At 36.7% G+C, this 19,334-nt stretch overlaps 1 protein-coding gene across 4 annotated transcripts in view; it reads right to left on the bottom strand.

Moving 5' to 3' along the window:
- The window catches only part of EYA3 (EYA transcriptional coactivator and phosphatase 3), a 102,532-nt gene that overhangs the window by 65,172 nt on the left and 18,026 nt on the right, over nucleotides 1-19,334 (bottom strand). For 2 of the 4 annotated variants that reach the window (XM_004705058.4, XM_013005348.3), the window contains exon 2: nucleotides 5,097-5,196. In XM_004705058.4, the coding sequence (XP_004705115.2) occupies nucleotides 5,097-5,129 (33 nt within the window). In that variant the 5' untranslated portion in view covers nucleotides 5,130-5,196. Of the gene's footprint in view, nucleotides 1-5,096; nucleotides 5,197-7,237; nucleotides 7,295-16,815; nucleotides 16,835-19,334 lie in introns of those variants that run through there. The other 2 variants (XM_045298981.1, XM_045298980.1) reach the window with 2 other exon arrangements.

Below are 19,334 nucleotides of genomic sequence, written 5' to 3'. Positions count from 1 at the left end.
ATTGAAGTGCTTCAGTAAGCTGAAGAAACAATGGAAGCACTTACTTAGCAATGGCAGGAAATTTGGAAGCCAGTTACTTGGAAAATATATTTGTACCCATTCCAAAGAAAGATGACCCAACAAAATGCTCAAACTATAGAATGATATCATTGATATTGCACAGAAGTAAATTTTTGCTTAAGATCATCCAACAACTATTACAATAGCACATTGACAGGGAACTGCCAGTAGTTCAGGCTGGATTCAACAGAGGAAATCAGGGATGTCATTGCTGATGTCAGATGGCTCTTAGCTGAAAAAGAATACCAGAAAGATGTTTACTTGTGTTTCATTGAGTGTGCAAAGGCATTAGACTGTGTGGACCTTAATAAATTGTGGGTAACCTTGAGAAGTATGGGAATTACAGAACACTTCATTGCATTCTCTCACCAGACCTGTTCACGCTGTGTGCTGAACAAATCATTAAAGAAACTGGATGTAGCATCAGGATTGGAGGGAGGCTTATTAACAACCTGCGGTATGCACATGACACAATCTTGCTTGCTTAAAGTGAGGAGGACTTGAAACACTTGCTGATGAAGATTACGGGCTGTAGCCTTTAATATGAATTAAGACTCAAAATCCTCACAACTGAACCAGCAGGTAGCATCAGCATAACTGGACAAATGGTTGTCAAGGATTTCATCTTAATTGGATCCACAAAGTTCACAGAAGCAGCAGTCAAGAGATCAAAAGACATATTGCATTAGGTAAATTTGCTATGCAAAACTGCTTTAAAATACTGAAGAGCAAGGATGTTACTTTGAGGACGAAGGTGGGCCTGACGCAAGCTATGGTGTTCCCATAGTGTGACGCGCATGTGAACGTGGGACACTGAGGAAGGAAGACTGAAGAAGAAGGGAGGCATCCGAATGGCGGTGCTGGAGCAGGCTGCAAGCACGAGGGACTGCTCCAAGGACAAGCCCATCTGTGTTGGAAGAAGTAAGGCCAGAGTGCCAGAGGCCAGGATAGCAAGACTTTGTCTTGCGTGCTTTGGACATATTGTTAGGAGAGACTAGTGCCTAGAGAAGGAGATGGATCAACACAGTAGCTCTATCCGTGGGGCTCAGGCATAGGACAATTGTGAGGATGGTGCAGGACTGAGCAGTGTTCTATTCTGTTGTGCGTAGGGTTACTAAGCCAACTTGAGGGCACCTAACAACAGAACAACGAAATGACACATATTTTGTTACATATATTTTGCCATAATTTAAAAAAATTCAGGTATGCTTAACAGTTTAAAGACTATGCTCTTTGATAAAAGATAAAAACAATTTAGAGGGTGAGCCAGTTCTTTGTTTGCCATTTGTTCCATTCCTTGTTTCTCACTAAGCCCCAAATAACAGCTTTTAAAGCCCCTTTTGTTGTTTTCTGAGTACGTCTCCCAATCTGAATTCCTTTTCTATACCTCAGCTTAGGGCATACCGCTCATAAGGATACACCATTTATTTCTGTCTACAGATAAGTATTACTAATTTTTCTTTCGTTTTTAAAAATCCTTTTTGGAGGGCTCGTATAACTGTTATCACAATCCATACTTCCATCCACTGCGTCAAGCAAATTTGTACATTTGTTGCCATCATTATTCTCAAAACATTTTCTTTCTACTTGAGTCCTTGGTATCAGCTCATTTTCCCCCTCCCTCCCCCACTAACCCTTGATAGTTTATAAATTATTATTTTATCATGTCTTACACTGTCCGACGTCTCCCTTCACCCACTTTTCTGTTGTTCGTCCTCCAGGGAGGGGGTTATATATAGATCCTTGTAATTGGTTCCCCCTTTCTACCTCACCTTCCCACCACCCACTCGGTATCTCTACTCTCAACACTGGTCCTGAGGGGTTCATCTGTCCTGGATTCCCTGTGTTTCCAGATCCTATCTGTACCGGTGTAACATCCTTTGGTCTAGCCAGATTTGTAAGGTAGAATTGGGATCATGATAGTGCAGGTGGGGGGGGGCGGGGGGAGATGCGGCAAAAGGAAGCATTAAAGAACTAGATGAAAGTTGTATGTTTCATTGTTGCTACACTGCACCCTGACTGATTCGTCTCCTCCCAGTGACCCTTCTGTAAAATGATGTCCAGTTGCCTACAGATGGGATTTGGGTCCCCACTCGACACTCACTCCCCCTCATACACAATGACAGGATTTTTTGTTCTTTGATGCTTGATACCTGATCCCATCGACACCTCGTGATCACACAGGCTGGTGTGCTTCTTCCGTGTGGACTTTGTTGCTTCTCAGCTAGATGACCACTTGTTTATCTTCAAGCCTTTAAGACCCCAGACGCTGTCTTTCGATAGCCGGGCACCATCAGCTTTCTTCACATTTGCTTATGCGCCCGCTTTGTCTTTGGCGATCATGTCAGGAAGGTGAGCATCACAGAATGTCGGGTTATTAGAACAAAGCGCTCTTGCGTTGAGGGAGTACTTGAGTGGAGGCCCAATGTCCACCTGCTACCTTAATACTAAACCTATAAATATACTAATTTTTCTTTAAAATTTTTGAACATCAATTTATTTTTCAAAACCCTAACCCAAACCATACAAGATAAGAGATTTATTCCATTTATTCCACCACCTCTGTAAATTACTAATGCTGAATCTGGTGTGTAAAAACTCAAACTGACCCCATCAAGTTGATTCCAACTCACAGTGACCCCATAGCGCAAGGAAGACCTGCCCCTGTGGGTTTCTGAGACTTTAACTCTATAAAGGGTAGAAAGCTTGTGGTCTTTCTCCCATGGATCAGATAGTAGTGTCAAACTGCTGAACTTTTAGTTTGCCGCCCAACATGTAACCACTATACCATCGGGGCTGCACTACTAAATTATTTTCCTATGAAAATATTTCCTTTTAAAACGAGTTCTGAGAGCATCTTCCATAGCTACAATGGGTTTCTTAACCCTTTTAAAGACTTAATTGTTTTGTTTTGAATTTTTATTGAAACCACATAATTTCTGTACTAAAAGACATTTTGACTTAAATGAAAAAAAATTTTTTTTGAATTAATAAGAATTTTGATATAATTAGTGGGACACATATGTCCCGGGTATGTGTGTATGTGTGTCTTAGTTGGTTGATGAAATCTGGTTGGTGAGATGAGACCAGTTTCTTCAGGTTTCACCCAGTTCCATAGGTCCCCACCAGATGGCAGCACATACTAAAAGTAGGACAGTTTCACACTAAACCCCAGAGGTGAAAAAATGTAAGTGGGCATTATATATCCCACCAGTCACAAAAGAGTTAAAAATGTTTCCTGGGGAACGTCTTATTAAAAGCCAAGAGATAACACCCGTTTTCATTCTTCAAAAGAGTTCCAACTTGAATAACAATATAAGCAGCTTCCAGGTGTGACAATGGGGGGAAAAAGCTGTTTATTTGGTGTAAAGATAGTGGTGATCACATAAGGAACCTATTCTGCCAGCAAAGGGTAAAATCTGATGGCATAAAAGACAAAGAGTAAGGACATGAGACTAGGTTTTATGTTATAATGCGAACAATGAACTAAACAAAAGGAACAATTCAATAAGGAAGACTAAAGAGATGATGGAGTTAAAATAATGTGACACCTCTCTCTTTATATACAGGTAAATAGTGGGGTTAAAAATCTTGATTTTATTTATCATTATCAACTGAGGATAGGACTATTTTTCTATTCATTTTTCGTATCTCTACTAGAGTAGATCTCTACTACCGATTTCCTCAGTCTGATATTTGCTCTATTCTATTTCTTAATAGTTAATAAGGAAATGATGTCGTGTATCATGATAAAATCTATTCTTAAAGCACTTTAATTTTTCAACTTCCTCTCAATCAAAGTAACCAGTTTACATATCACGTTATAAGAGTTGAATAAAATGGCATGGGAATAAAGCAGAGTAGAAAAGGTGACCTGCCAGCAGTTCGGCTTCACAATTCTCACCGTGAATGGGTCAGAAGTAACTAACAACAATGCCCATATCAATCGTAAGCCAACACATGAGTAAGTCAATAGTTAATACTGAAATTATGACTAGAGCTTTGTTTTACCACATTAAAAACTCAATGAGAGATTTTTTCCTTTTGATATAGTTACTGTCTCTAATTCAGCTATAAACACTGTGGGGGGCAGTTTTTAACCCTACCATTTACCTGATGATCAATGTTCCGCATGGAAACGACTGACATTTCAAGTGTTTCAAAAGGTCTTTTTTCTCCAGTTGTTTAGGTACTTACCTCATCAGAAAGGGCTAAAAGAATAAATGGCAAAATAATCAACAATACGCATTTCTTGGTCTAAAGAAAAATACTTAGAATAGTTTAAGGACTTTATTATTTAAGTAAAGGCTGATATCCATTCTTTTATGAGAACTTATCCTATTACCAGCTTTCAGAATTCAAAATTTTCTGAGTTGAACTTTCATAAAGATCGGCAGATATTTACCACTCTATTTTCTCTTAATATAAAATGCAAGAGGTCCACTTAGCATAGCAAATTGAATCAGTATGATTTAAAAATAAAAAAATAAGAAGCCACTAAACCTATACCATTTGAGAACATTTAAAACAAGTTTACTATTTATCACATTAAAATTACAAATTAAGAATTCAGTCTAGTCTCTAGATTCTTGTGTGATTAAAAAATTAAGTGTTCAAATGATACTTTCCTTGGCTATTACTATTTTGTAAAAAATTAAATCAATTAGAGCAATGCAGATAAAAAATAATACTGACAGTTTGGGTAGAAAAATGACACACAGTGTAACTGATACTGATAAATAGATTTCCTCACTTATACTCTAAAAATGATAAAACTAACCATTGCTTTTCTTAAAAAGGCATTTCCACATACAGTGCTCACTTTGTTACACTTAATTTTCTAAACCGACTCCTTGATTTAAAATTAAGCTAGTAATATATGAATTTTAAAACATAAGATTTTGCTCAGAAGGAAAGTATTAAGGAGCCTTTTCCTTATTTTTACTTGAAATCTGCAGTATAACTGAATAATATTTAAAACGTCTTAAGATTAGGTTTCCCATAACCAACTTAACATTGTCAAAGGGAATACTTACTGGCTGTTCTGATAAACCTTGCTCCTCTTCCATGAGGGCTGCTCTCTCGTCTGGAGCTTATGTGAGGGGAGTGCAAGTCTCGCTCCGCAGTCTTCACAATCTGTTTAAAAATGGGAGGGGTGAGGAGATTCAGAGCTTTATGTACTCTTAAAGCATTATCATTGAGGCCATCAGAGAATATTTTTTTTTAATATTTTGCTACCCCAAGCTTTCTACGTGAGTTCCAATCTCCAAATCTCAAACCTGCATGTGGCTTTTCAAAATTGATATGCTGCACCAAGTGAAGATAGGTGTACACACATGACTTTTATAATACCTTGCAAAGGCCAGCACGTGGAACCACTTGTGCTGTATTTAAAACACGGTTACTATAGTACCTAATGCATTAAACATTTTACATTGACAGCCATGTGCAGATAACGATAATTTTTGGGGGGGATTAGTTACATTAAAAATGATAAAAACTGGCTTAATATGTCAGTAAATTTTGATAAAAATCTAACCTGCTTTAAAGTGGAACATTTATATAACTGTTAACTGACACAAAATCCCTTTAAATAGGACAAAATAGAATATTAACTAAATACTTTTACAATAACCACCTTTCTATATGTAATCGATTTAAAGAAAAACTCTTATTTTTCTGGACCTATTTTAATAATTAAAATAAACAAGCAAAACAAGCCTTAAAATTCAGAGTTAAAGAAATACTGTCCTGACTTCTAAATGATGAAAGAAAAAATAAAAGTAAGATTCTAAGCTCCATTCTTCCTGGTTAAGACCACCCTACTATGTGCCACCTGGTGAGAGAGAGAGAGACACACACACACAAACCAAGCAGAAAAATACTCTATATTTCTATTTAGTAAAAATGAGACTTAGGATTTTCTCCCAAACGGATGAGACTGCTAATGCTTCATATCTACCACCAAGATAACCAAATTAACATATAAAGCAACAGCAAAAATATAATCATATTGCAGAAGCAATGAAAATAAATAGCATGAAAAGTAAAACAAAAAACTTCAGTTGTATCAATATACCACTACTCTAATTCCAATACTGTATCTTGGTGCAAATCAACACATTTTACTTTAAAGCCACAAACTCCAGAATGGGTATAGAAAAGAAAACACGTGTAAGGGATACAATTAGATGCAAAATGCCTAACAGTTTTATTCCCTGCCCTGATCTAGTAGATCCAAAGGGAAAAAAGCATAAAGGTCAGAAGTGATTGCTCGCTTTCCTCACGTGTAGCTCAGCTCACACAGACAGCCTCAAACGCCGAGTTCTCATACTTCATGACGCAGATACTAGTGCTGCTGAATTAGAGCGCAATAACTACAGCAGCAACAGGAACTACCTTTCCTGCTCTTGTTTTGCTCTACTCTAAAGAGCATAAAAAATATGACGTGAAACCAACTCACGAGGCGAAAGATAAAACATTTTTGTTTTACCAGCTTATATTATTTTGGTTTTTAAACGGAAACGTCTTAACTTACTGAAACCTTAATATTGCCTAAATGTAGATAATTACTTATATGGCTTCTTTCCATAAGAGAGAGTAAAACAGTATGAAAACATAAGGGGAAAAAACCCAATGCTTTCTAATACCTCATCTGTTGAATTTAGGTGTGACCAGTTCTCAGCTAAACAAAAAATGAAAACATTCCATGTTTTCTTTAATAAGGGGCCACAACTGTAGAAAATGCAGCCCCTGCGCAGATTCTTGATGAGAGAGAAAGAATAAATATGTCCCCATATGGGGACATAAAATCCATCTCCGAGTAAGAGAACGGTAAAGGAGAGCTGTAAAAAAGGAGGCTCAATGACACAAGTGCTTTAATTTTGTTTCTGAATACAAGAACTAATTTATTAAAGATTCTGAACGGCGTTAGAGAACGTGAGACTTTAAGATATTGATTGACCACAAAAGGTCATGGGTTTAAATGGCAAGAAACATTACAGTAAGGAGATAAATTTCTCAAGCTGCACAAAACCAAATTGTTTAAATTTTAACTTCTAAAATATGGTAATATTATATTGATTTTATGATAGATATCTACTATTTTTCCTGAGATAAATTCTATAGTAGGTTACATGAAAATGACCTATTTTAAGAAAAAAATGGAATAACTTACCCCTGGCTACCTCCATACTTCTTTCTCCTTTGAAAACAAACACTCCTGCTGTTTTCATCTCAAAAATCATACCCTTATTTTCTTTGCTTTTCAATGTAGAGCAATAGAAAATGGTAAATGCAATTCTATATTTAGGGGGGAAATGTATTTTAAAAATCAAGACTTGATATTAATTAACTGATCAATTTAAAACAAAAGACTAAGAAAAAAGGATTTATTACAGAATCTTTTGGAATTTTACAGACAAAATGTGATCTATGGGAAGCTGGCAAATGTACACTCTAGTATATTTATTAATTGCAAGATATTTTAATAATTACAGGAAGTATATAATTCGATTACAACATACATCTAATATATCCAATTTTTTAATCAATATAGTATTTTTCATCCTTCTAATAATTTGTAATTGAAATACCCTGAAATATAAAAACAAACTAAATATAAAAATGTAAGTATTTATCACAAGTTCATAGTTGTCTATCAACTTTTCATATTAGATCTCAGACTACTTTCTCCAAGAGGCACATGCTATAATAAAATAATCATATTTACTAGCTATCAGATGAAATTACTGAATAACAGAAAACAGTGCTCCAGTACTTGATAAAAAGTATACAAATATACTAATCATATTACATTTCCATCTATTAGTTCTAGAGCTTAATGTAATTGAATTTTTTTTTGCCATTAGTAAATGCTGACATTATTCTACAGTTCAGTTTTTAAATACCAAATCATATGACAGCTATGACAGAAATATACAAAGTGTATTCTTAATGTAATTAAAACAAAGATAATTAAAACTTGGCCAAGTAGCAAATGCAATTAAAAACACGCTCCTAGTTAATCTTTTGTTTAAGTGGTTTGGGGCCATCTGGATAATTATGCCTTTCAAGTTTCAATGTTTATTTACTATTGGTTTCTAAATACAGTTTTACCATCTTTTTTTGGAGATCGAGCTTGTCATTACCTGTATGTTTTCATGAGCAGAAATCTGAGAAAATTTACAACTGGCAAAAGAAGTGGTATTTCCTAAGACTTCACTTTTCCCTACCTGCTAATGCTGATAATTAAAAAAAATTAGAGCTTTGCGTGATTTAAAATTTTAATGCTATTGTGATTTCATATGCTCAAGAATCAAGCAGAATCCTTTTGCAACAAATTTTATTTTTAATTTTAGAAATTAGAAGGAAATTAGTGATAAATATTTTATTTCAAAATTCTAATTAGGGTCCTACCTCATAATTTGTTTTGTACCAAGTTCAATATACTACTTACTAAAAACTGCCAAAAGCAGGAACTTAACTTCCTTCAGTATATCATTATAACTCTGGTTATAAAAGGGAAAATTTTAAATCAAACACAGAAAGAAAAGGACATATATTTTAAAGCATAAAATTAAAATCGAATTGTTAGAAACAAAATATATGAGGGGGCTTCAAAAAGTCTATAGAAAAATTTCATTATTTTAAAATTCTACTTTCCATGAACTTTTTGAAAGCCCCTCATATATAATTTTTAATTAGCTTTAAGAGATCGGTCTAAATAAAACTAAGCAATCTGATGACCAGTCTTGCTGGGGAACTTGCATGCAGCAAAATATGCACAGTGATAATCAGGGGTTAATTGACTGTTGTTGATACACTCCTGCACAGAAAACAAGCAGTACATAAATTTGATCATCAACCACATTGCATTTTAGGAGTCTATTTATTGCTACTTGTCAAACCTTACATATATTTATAAATAATATTAATGCATATTATAGAAAAAGCTACAGAAACTTCCCTGGGGGAAACCGACAGCATCCTTATCATTTACTTTTTAAAATCACAGCAATAAATAATAAAGAATAGTAGATTAAAGAAGAATATTAGCAAAGTAGCTTGTCATCACTTAAAGTTTGTTTTTAAAATGTGATCACTTTGGTACTTCACAGTAGTAGAGAGTCAATTCTTACCAAGGCACCTTCAAACATAATTATGTAAATGCCTTTTGGAGAATGCAAACAAAAAGCAAATACCCCCTTCTAATGACATTAAGACTTCTGATTCTTGAAGAATTCCAACAACTGGTCTATTTTAGAGGGGAATCTCCTAATGAATTCAGAAACAAGTATCTTCACAGCTAGAGAACCAAACACAAAGCCTAAAGATATTTATGCAAAATAAATTCAAATGTATGAATTAAGAGGCTTTGGCAGGCAAAATAAGAAGCTGTTACGGAAGCTTTCAAAATATAGGAAACAATTTTGAAGTCTCTTGCTTATTAGTAGAAAATGTTGGTAAGTACAGTGCAATGGATTGCTTTCATACAGCTTTTCTCACCTCGGTCTTATAAGTCCCACCAAATGATTGGGTGGGATTATGCACATAAGGTGTTTAAGGCCCACCAAGGGTTTGGACAGCTTGCTAATTAATAATGCAAATGAATGAGGGGTGTGGGGCTGTGACCATATAAATAAGGGGCATGACAGCCTAACAAGGGGATCCATCAGTTTTGCCATCCTGCTAGGCTTAATGTACGCTCTCCCAGAGGACGGAGGAGAGGAGAACCTAACTACCAAGAAGAATAAATGAGAGTAGTGGGATCGCTGAGTTAAGACAGACAGCTGCAATCTCAGAGATGGTGTTAAGTGGGTGAAAAGCACAAAGAGGCTGGCACAAAATGGTATAGTGGGCTTGCCAGCACACAAGAGAACTGTGCACTTTTGGGTGGGACACTTCCTGGTAGATTGGGGCTCTCCCATAGACTTCGTGGTAGTGTTAAAGTTTTGTAACACTTCCCTGATCAGGGTAATGACCAGACCAACGGGGGAAGGGGCTGAAGGCTAGAGAAAGGTCTTTCTGTGGGTGTGGTTTACGAATTGTATCCTGAATCAATCTGAATACTGCACTGTAACCTATTATTGTCCTAATAAACTGTGAATATGGTCTGTGAGTTTTGTGTGGCATTGCAACTAATTATTGAACCCAACAGAGTAGGGCGTGGCAGGACAGGGACAGCTGGTGTCAACTTGGCAAAAAGGTTAGAGAGAGCAGGCATGCCTGCCTCTACCGAATAAGGATCAGCGTGGTGCTGACGCTGATGGTGCTATTCTTCCCTCATGAAACCAGAGACAAGACAGTCAGATGCTCCCACCGAGCCACCTCCACAGTGGGGATGACACGAAGTAGGAACACGAGGTGCAAAATCTATAGAATATATACATTAATTTTCAAGTAAGAAGAAATTTCTTATTGAAAATGAGGTCAAAATAACAATGGATATTTTGAGGAGGGTAGATGAACAGAGGCAATTAAGGAAGCTCTATCCTATACCACTCTTTCAAGCCAGTTATAATAAGAAGGGAAGAAAACTAACATTCCTGAACATCTTTTATACAATCAAATATTTTTACATTAACTTACATAAGTTTATCTACAAAACTATCCTAAGAGAAACCTGGTATCATCTCCCTATTAGACAGCACAACCAGGAATCAAAGATTTAAACCACTTGCCCAAGAATATTAACAGCTGAAGTGGAAAAACCTAAGTTAGACACACCAGAAATATCAAAATCAATGAACAAATAAAAAAAAGAATGGAAGTACATGAAGAAAAGTGTTTAAAAATATTGTCAAAAAACTGTCAATGTAAATATATATATGATTAATTCTAAATATATGAAGAGGTAAACATTCAAAATATTTTGGAGAAAATCAAGTAGCATGTTTATCACATTTATGAATACAATACATTGATGAGTAAACAGAAGTCAAGCAACAAAGTGACATACTGTATATACTCGTGTATAAGCTGAGTTTTCCAGCACATTTTTAATGCAGTTTTTGTGGTAAAATCAGGTGCCTCAGCTGATAATCGGGTCGGCTTAGACTCGAGTATATAAGGTAACAGTTATGCAAAATAAGCTTTTGAGACAAAAACTAAGAAATCTAAGATTAAAATGATATAACAAATGGAAGCAATATCTACAATAATTATGATAGAGCTAAATGTCTACAACATGAGGCCAATCAATTCAGAATTTACCAATAATCTACTACATACCAAGATATGCCTAACCTACTGTATATACTCCTGTATAAGCCGAGTTTTTCAGCACATTTTTAATGGAGTTTTTGTGGTAAAATTAGGTGCGGTTGGCTGATATTCGAGTCGGCTTATACTTGAGTATATATGGTACATACCTCTCAGAGCATATTAGCAGGCAGTGTAAGTAACCACAAATAACAGCTCTTGAGGAAAAGAGACTACTAGTACCAAATGAAGACAAATTTTAATACTTAAGATACCGTTTCATATCTATTAAACTACCAAATAATACATCTAAACAACAAAATCAAAAGTTATCTGGGCCATAAGAAGATATGGCATTCAAGCACAACTGACAGAATATAAAAGAAGTCATAAAATTGGCCAAAGCATAACCTTAATAATTTTTCTTGAGACTTACTCAAGAATTAAACAAAGGGAGAAAAAAAGCTAACTCTGTATATATATTTAAAAAACACTGGCAAATTTGTTATTTACAGAAATGAAAAATTAGAAGCAATCTGTCTGTGTGAAGAATGGTTTAGCTAGGCTATACCAGTACAATTTAGTATTCTATATTAAAATGAAAACTATAACAAGCTTATTTAAAAGATGGAAATATAAGCTTTTATATTCATTAGAAGGACCTAAATATGCACTGATAAGGATCAAAAGCAGACACAACACTGGATGCTTTAAGACTATACTAAAATGTTAAATATTTTCAAAGTGCTTTATCAAAAGTATTCCTCAAAACATTAAGTTAAAATTGCACAAAAAAGTCTGTATTTTTCTCTCTTCTTCAGGGAAGAAATTTCACCTTTCAGGGAAAGCCATGACCTTCAAAATCTCTACCATGTCACGCCAACACTACAGAATCCTACGCAGGAGATGAGTTTTATTTTCTTGCTGTATTACCCCTTTCATAAGAAGGCACCATCAGAACACTTATGTATACTGCACATACATATAGGGTGGGTTTATTTTATGGTTCTGAGTAATTGCCCTCAATATTCTCCAACAGTTAAAGTAGGATATTAGTAGAAACTTCACATGTGGTTTTTAACCTTTCTGAACAAAAATTATTCTCTGTGAAAGCAAGAAAATATATAACAAAAAAAAATGCCATAAGGGATATAGAGGTGCAGGGACTGCTACATAACATCTGTAAGTAGCAAAGCAGTGATGGACCCCAAGGCTGTCGATTCCCTAAAGTTGTTTTTTACACTCTTCATGTGCAACTGAGCATATAAATTACCTTTTAAAATCACATACCTAATATTACCTTAGGCTATTTATTCTTTTTCCTTCATTAAATCTCCAACCTACATTATATTACTTTGGCCTCATAGAACATGCTAAATTTTAAAATGTTTTATATTTATACACAAATTCCTTTTTCAATGTATTGATTAGCATATTAAGATCTCCTCAAAATATCCTAAAATAAAGATTCTTTTTTAAGCTACTTATTAGTTCTCGGAACAGATGAAGCAAAAATAACAAACTTGTTTCTCTTTATATTCACAGATCTTTAATTTACCCACACAGACTTTTGATTTGCTGTTTATTAAACAGGTCATTTTAATTATTATGAGTTAAATCAAAGTTAATTATTTTACTTTTTCTGGACAGTGATAAGCATCGTGATTTTGGAAAAACAAAGTATCTTTCAACTTACTAAAACCTGAAAGTTATTAGTGAGAAGTCTCCTGCTTCATTGTAAGTTAATAAAGAAAAATGTTTCAAAATTATTCTAGCTTCACTTATGGTCTATAAATCTAGCAGTTAATAGTCCTATTAAAACTATTCATTTTTTCTTAGTATCTTGACTTTAAGTTCTACCTTATTCTTCTTGCTATCTGACAGCATATGGTAGGCAGTTAAATAAATATTTGTTTAGTCAAGCACAATTTCCAAATTCTTGATTATTACTACTTACCCATTCATTCAGACCTTTAATATATTTAGAAGCACAAAAACAAAAAAACTTCACTCTCCCCATTTCTTACCAAGGATATCTATATTACAACTTTAATTCTTTAAAAGGTTTTTGCTAACTCAAGGAACATACTTTTGAAGCGGGTGTTAACCAGAAAGTTTTCTTTAAAGATAGCAAACTCACTCACTGCCATCAAGTCGATGCCAACGCACAGCCACCCTGTAGAACAGGGCAGCACTGCCCCGTGAGCTCCTGAGACTTGTCTTTCTCCCTCGGAAGGGCTGGTGGTTTTGAACTGCTGACCTCAAGCACTGCAGCCCAACTCATAACCACTATCCACTAAAGATAGCGAGGAATAAAATAGTTCAAGCCCAATTTTCTTTAAAGCTCAGTTTTATTATCACATACCAGTGACCATATGTGCGATTGACATTTCTGCCATTAGCAGACTGAGATTTTAAAAAGAAGAAAGGAGGGAGGGAGGGAGGGAGGGAAGGAGAATAGAGAGAAAGAGGAAGGATAGGAACGGGGAAGGGAAGAATCCTCTCTCACAATTACATATACACCAAACTACCGTGAAACAAGAATTCTGCATCCATGTTCTAACTCTCAGAGCCTCTGAATGCTACCTTATTTGGAAAAAGAGTCTTTGTAAAAATAATTAAGAATTTTGAAGTAAGATTATCCTGGATTAGCTGGTGGGCACTAAATATATCACAGGTGCCCATATAAGAGAAAGGCAGAGGAAAACCGCACACACAGAACAGAGAATGAGGCAAGAGGCTAATGGAGTGATACTGCATACAATGTCAACAGCTACCAGAAGCTTGAAGAGACAAGGAACAAATTCTCCTCTAGAGGGAGAGGTGCACGGTCAACACCCTGACTTCAAGCTTCTGGCCTGCAGAACTGTGAGAATATACGTTTCTGTTGTTTTAAACCACCAAGCTTTTGCTATTTTATTATAATAGCTACAGGAGACTATTACAAATAGCATAGTTTTTTATTTTTTTGGTTATTCTCCGTCTGCTTGGGTTTGTTGGCCACCTGCTGGTCACTGAGAGAAATACACAAGCCGAAAACAATGCTGTACTTAAATAAGACAGCAGCAGCACATGAGTCTAAGTACAAGCCAAGAAACTGCTTCTAAACATTAAAAAGCAGAGTGAACATAATGCAGTAGAAAACTTTCCAACTACAAGCAGTCCCCATTCATAGAGATCTCTTTGTGTGTCTTTAAGTAGAATTTATTGGTAAGTCAGAACTGGTGCATTTGACTATTTAGCTTTTAGCCTTTCTTGTAAGCAGCAACTGTGATGGGGAGATTATGTAGTGGGCTGTTAATTGCAAGGTCAGCAGTTTGAATCCACCAGCCACTCCACAGGAGAAAGATGTCTGCTGGCGCAGCTCTACTCTGGCCTGTATGCTTGCTATGACAATATGTAGGTGTAGTGCCTGCCCTCCAACCCCCACAAAAAAAAGAGGCCTGGTGGCTCAGAGGGCTGGTAACCTTAAAGTTACTGGCTCAAATCCACCAGCTGCTCCAAGGGATAAAGATTCTTGGAAACCCTATATAGGATCAATGAGTTGAAATTGATTCAGTGGTCTTTTCAAATGGCATCAGGAAATGAGTATGGTATGGTAACTAGCCAGCTAACTGAAAGGTCAGCGGTTCAAATCCACCCAGGGCCAAGAGAGGACGCCATGATAAAGTGGTTTGGGGTAAAGATTATAAAAGTGGGTGAAGGGAGACGTCGGACAGGGCAAGATATGACAAAATACCAATTTATAAACTATCAAGGGCTCATGAGGGAGGGGGGAGAGGGGAGGGAGGGAGGGGAAAAATGAGGACCTAATGTCGGGGTTTTAAGTGGAGAGAAAATGTTTTGAGAATGATGTACAAATGCGCTTTACACAATTGATGTGTGTATGGATTGCGATAACAGTTGTATGAGCCTCTAATAAAATGTCTAAAAAATAAATAAATAAAGATGACACACACACACACACAAAAAAGAAACTGATTCAGTGGCAGTGGGTGGGTTTGGTGAGGGCAAGAAGCAGCTCTGGTGGTACTGTGGTAAGTACCCAGCAGCTAGACAAAGGCGCAATGGTTTGGATCCACCAGCACTCTGCAGAAGAGACATGGCAGTCTGCTTCTGCTAGGAAACTCGAAGTAATTCAACTCAACGGCAGTGGGTTTGGTTAGTGCAAGAAAAACTGCACATGCAGCAAGTGAAGGTGACACAAACTGTAATGAAGAGTTTGTCTTCAAAAGGGGTTGATTCAATCGTTTCAAGGTGAAATCAATTTATGAGTTGTCAGTAAGCCTACCATTTATAACCTGGGACTTAACATAATTCAAAAGTCAGCCTTTCTAAAAGAACTGTCACATATTCCAAAGTTAGCATTCTCCTTTCACTCTGGGCCAAACTTTAAATTATAAAGTAGAAGTTCCCAGTGACACAGTCCCAGGTACTCCATGAATCCTGAGATTTACTGCTTATTCTGATGCCTATAGAAGAAACTCAACTACTAGTACCAATCTGTAAGATAGCATTCAAAACAGGTAACCAAGGTACTGTTACAGTTTAGTGTGTATACAATTTTACTGCTAGGCACGAAAAGTATATGAAGTTCAAATTTCAGTATTCACAAACAAAACCTTACTGAAGCACAGCTGGGCTGATTTTTGACATACCGTCTCTGGTAGCTTCAACAGAGGCTGTGCGGCCAGCTACTCCTTCCTGGCAGCCTCACACTCTAGAATGGAGCTGGCAAAGAGGAAAACTCCTTGAAATCCGGGAGGCTGTGGCCCCATAGTTTGAAACCAAGAAGGCCCTGCTTCCTATGGCTCTTCTAATAATTCTGCTGATCTATAAGATGCTCCAAAATGATCTTTTCTTTTTCTTGGAGGGCAACAGATGGTCTCCTTTGGCCTGTTTCCTTTCTGCAGAACTCCAAGAGGCAGACAGACTTGTCTCTTTTCTTCATCTCTGGCCTTGTCAGTTTAAGGTGATGAGTGTTCTCCAGTGGTAGTTGATTACACCCGTTAGAGGTGTAATTTCTTTAACAAAAGCTTGAGTAGGTACCCTCTTGGTGAAAATTCTACATGTGTCCTTAGTTCATTTGCACAAAAATTCTAAAACTTTAAATCATTTTCATTTTACAGTTTATTTTTAAGTCCACCTCTTTCCTCTTACATTTTATTTTTATATTTTTATTTATTATAAGGACAACCATGAGGGTCCTTTTTTAAAAAAAAAATAATTTTATTGGGAGCTCGTACAATTTTTATCACAATCCAGACATCCATCCATGTGTCAAGCATATTTGTACATTTATTGCCATCATTCTCAAAACATTTACCTTCTACTTGACCTCTTAATATCAGCTCCTCATTTTTCCCCCTCCCTCCCCGTTCTCCCTCCCTCATGAACCCTTCATAATTCATAAATTATTATTTTCTCATAGCTTACACTGTCTGACGTCTCCCCTCGCCCACTTCTCTGTTGTCCGTCCCCCAGGGAGAAGGTTATATGTAGATTCTTGTAATTGGTTCCCCCTTTCCACCCCACAGGCATCGCCCCTCTCACCACTGGTCCTGAAGGGGTCATCTGTCCTGGATTCCCTGTGTTTCCAGTTGCTATCTGTACCAGTGTACATCCTCTGGTCTAGCCGGATTTGTAAGGTAGAATTGGGGGGAAGGAAGCATTTAAGAACTAGAGGAAAGTTATATGTTTCATCGCATGAGGGTCCTTTAAGATCTTACTTAGAAGTCTCAGCTAAATAAAGTTCATTACAGGCAAGTTCTACTTCTCATAAAATATTTGAGTATAATTCAAACAAGTTCTCTGCTACTGTACAAAAAGGCATCATCTTCCACTACCCAATCATGTTTACCATGTCCTTTTCCCCCCCCATATAAATGGGTTTTATTTCCCTTTATTTTTTTTAATGAATTTATTGGTGGCTCATACAACTCTTATCACAAATCATACATACAACAATTATGTCAAGCACATTTGTACATTGGCTGCCCCCATCATTCTCAAAATATTTGCTTTCCACTTAAGCCCTCTCCCTCCTTGCTCCTCCCTCTCTCGTGACACCATGTCCTTTTAAGGCCTCACTGCAAGGACATTTAATGTCACATTTCTAGCATTAAATAATAAAAATATTATTCAAGCAATTAAAAAAGTTGTGGTAGTGCCTTATGTACTATCTAAGACAGTGGTTCTCAACCTGTGGGTCACGACCCTTTTGGGCAGGGGTCTAACAACCCTTTCACAGAGGTAGGCCGATTCATAACAGTAGCAAAATTACAGTTATGAAGTAGCAACAAAAATAATTTTATGGTAATATTATTTATATTACCATGTATTTTAAAATTGTACAATTGTACAATTATATTACCCTGTATTATAAAATAATAAATACATGAGGAACTGTATCAAAGGGTTGCAGCATTAGGAAGGTTGAGAACCTCTGCCCTAAGATGATCAAGACTTTCTCTATAGATCTCATTTCCTTCTGAATCCTTACCAGAGAACTATCTTTGATGTCCATAATTCTATCAACAGTTGAAAAGTATGTTATGCTTTCAGCTGCTAACCCCAAGGTTGGAGGTTCAAACCTATCGATCACTCTGTGAGAAAAAGATGAGTTTGTCTGCTCCAATAAGGTCTTGTAAACCCTAGGAAGCAGTTCTACCCCGGTCTATAGAGTCACTGAGTCGGAATAGAGCAGTAGAAACCACGTACTCCAACAAATGTCATCCAAATCCATTTACTCTCCATGTGCTTCCTTAATCAAAATTAAGAAGCAGACCATTTTGATTCCAGAGCGCTGACAAAGCAAACATTTGTATTCTTTCTCCAGAAGGCCACACCAAAAAAAATGTATCAGTTACTGTTGAGTCAATTCTGACTCATAGTGACCCTAACAGGACAGAACAGAATCTCATGGGATTTCTAAGATTGTTGTCTTAAAAAATGTAAATTACCAAATCTTTCTCCCACACAGTAGGTGGGTGAGTTTAACACACTGATCTTCAGCCTGTTTGATCACAAGGTGAAGACAGAAGTATCAGGCATCAAAAGACCCAAAACAATCATATTGATGCGAACAAAGGGGGTCAGAGTGGAGACTCAAAGCCCATCTGTAGACAATTGGGCACCCCTTCACAGAAGGGTCACAAGGAAGGGTCGAGTCAGCCAGAATTCAGGATAGCACCAACTCAACACACAACATCCTTCTAGTTATTTAATGCTTCCTCCACCACCACCACCACCATCCCCCATCCCCCACTATGATGATCCCAGTTCTACCTTACAAATCCAGCTAGACCGGAACATGTACACTGGTACAGATAAGCGCTCTTGACACATGGAATCCAAGACAGAGAAACCCCTCGGGAACAGTAATGGGAGTAGCGATACCATGAGGGTAGAGGTAAGGTGGTGGGAGAAGAGGGAGAAAGGGGGAACCAATCGCAATGATCGCCATTTTAACACTCCCTCACCCCCCAGGGGGACAAACAACAGAAAGTGGGTGAAGGGAGACAGTGGATGGTGTAAGATATGAAAATAATAATTTATAATTTATCAAGGGTTCATGAGGGAGGGAAAAAGGAGCTGATAAAAAATGCTCAAGTAGAAGGAAAATGTTTTGAAAATGATGATGGCAAAATATGTACAAATGTGCTTGATACAATTGATGTATGGATTGTTTTAAGGGCTGTAAGAGCTCCCAATGATCTATTTAAAAAAAAGCACAGATCTTTTGGTTAGGACTGACATCTAAGGCATGTATTTAATTCGTTGTCTTAAATATTTAAGTACCTAAGTACTAGTCACTGTTCATGGGAAAAAGAACACTATTAAAAAGAGACACCTCCATGATGTATGTATGAATTGTGATAAGAGTCGTATGAGCCCCTAATAAAATGATTTTTTTTTTTAAAAAGAGAGAGACACCCCCATCACACTCAACCGGAAAACACTCCTAAAGGCCAACAAACAGTCGTTGAACTAACTACAAGCTTTTCTTTCTTGTTGTTGTTTTCTTTTCTTGCTTGGTTTTCCTGCCTTGTTTTTGTGCAGTTTATTATCTC

The sequence above is a fragment of the Echinops telfairi genome, unplaced genomic scaffold (assembly GCF_000313985.2).
Source record: "Echinops telfairi isolate 266 unplaced genomic scaffold, ASM31398v2 ScPeMD7_7457;HRSCAF=8495, whole genome shotgun sequence".
Classification (NCBI taxonomy): Eukaryota; Metazoa; Chordata; class Mammalia; order Afrosoricida; family Tenrecidae; genus Echinops; species Echinops telfairi.
Note: the sequence above shows the minus strand (reverse complement) of the source record. Positions and strands in the feature narration are given on the sequence as shown.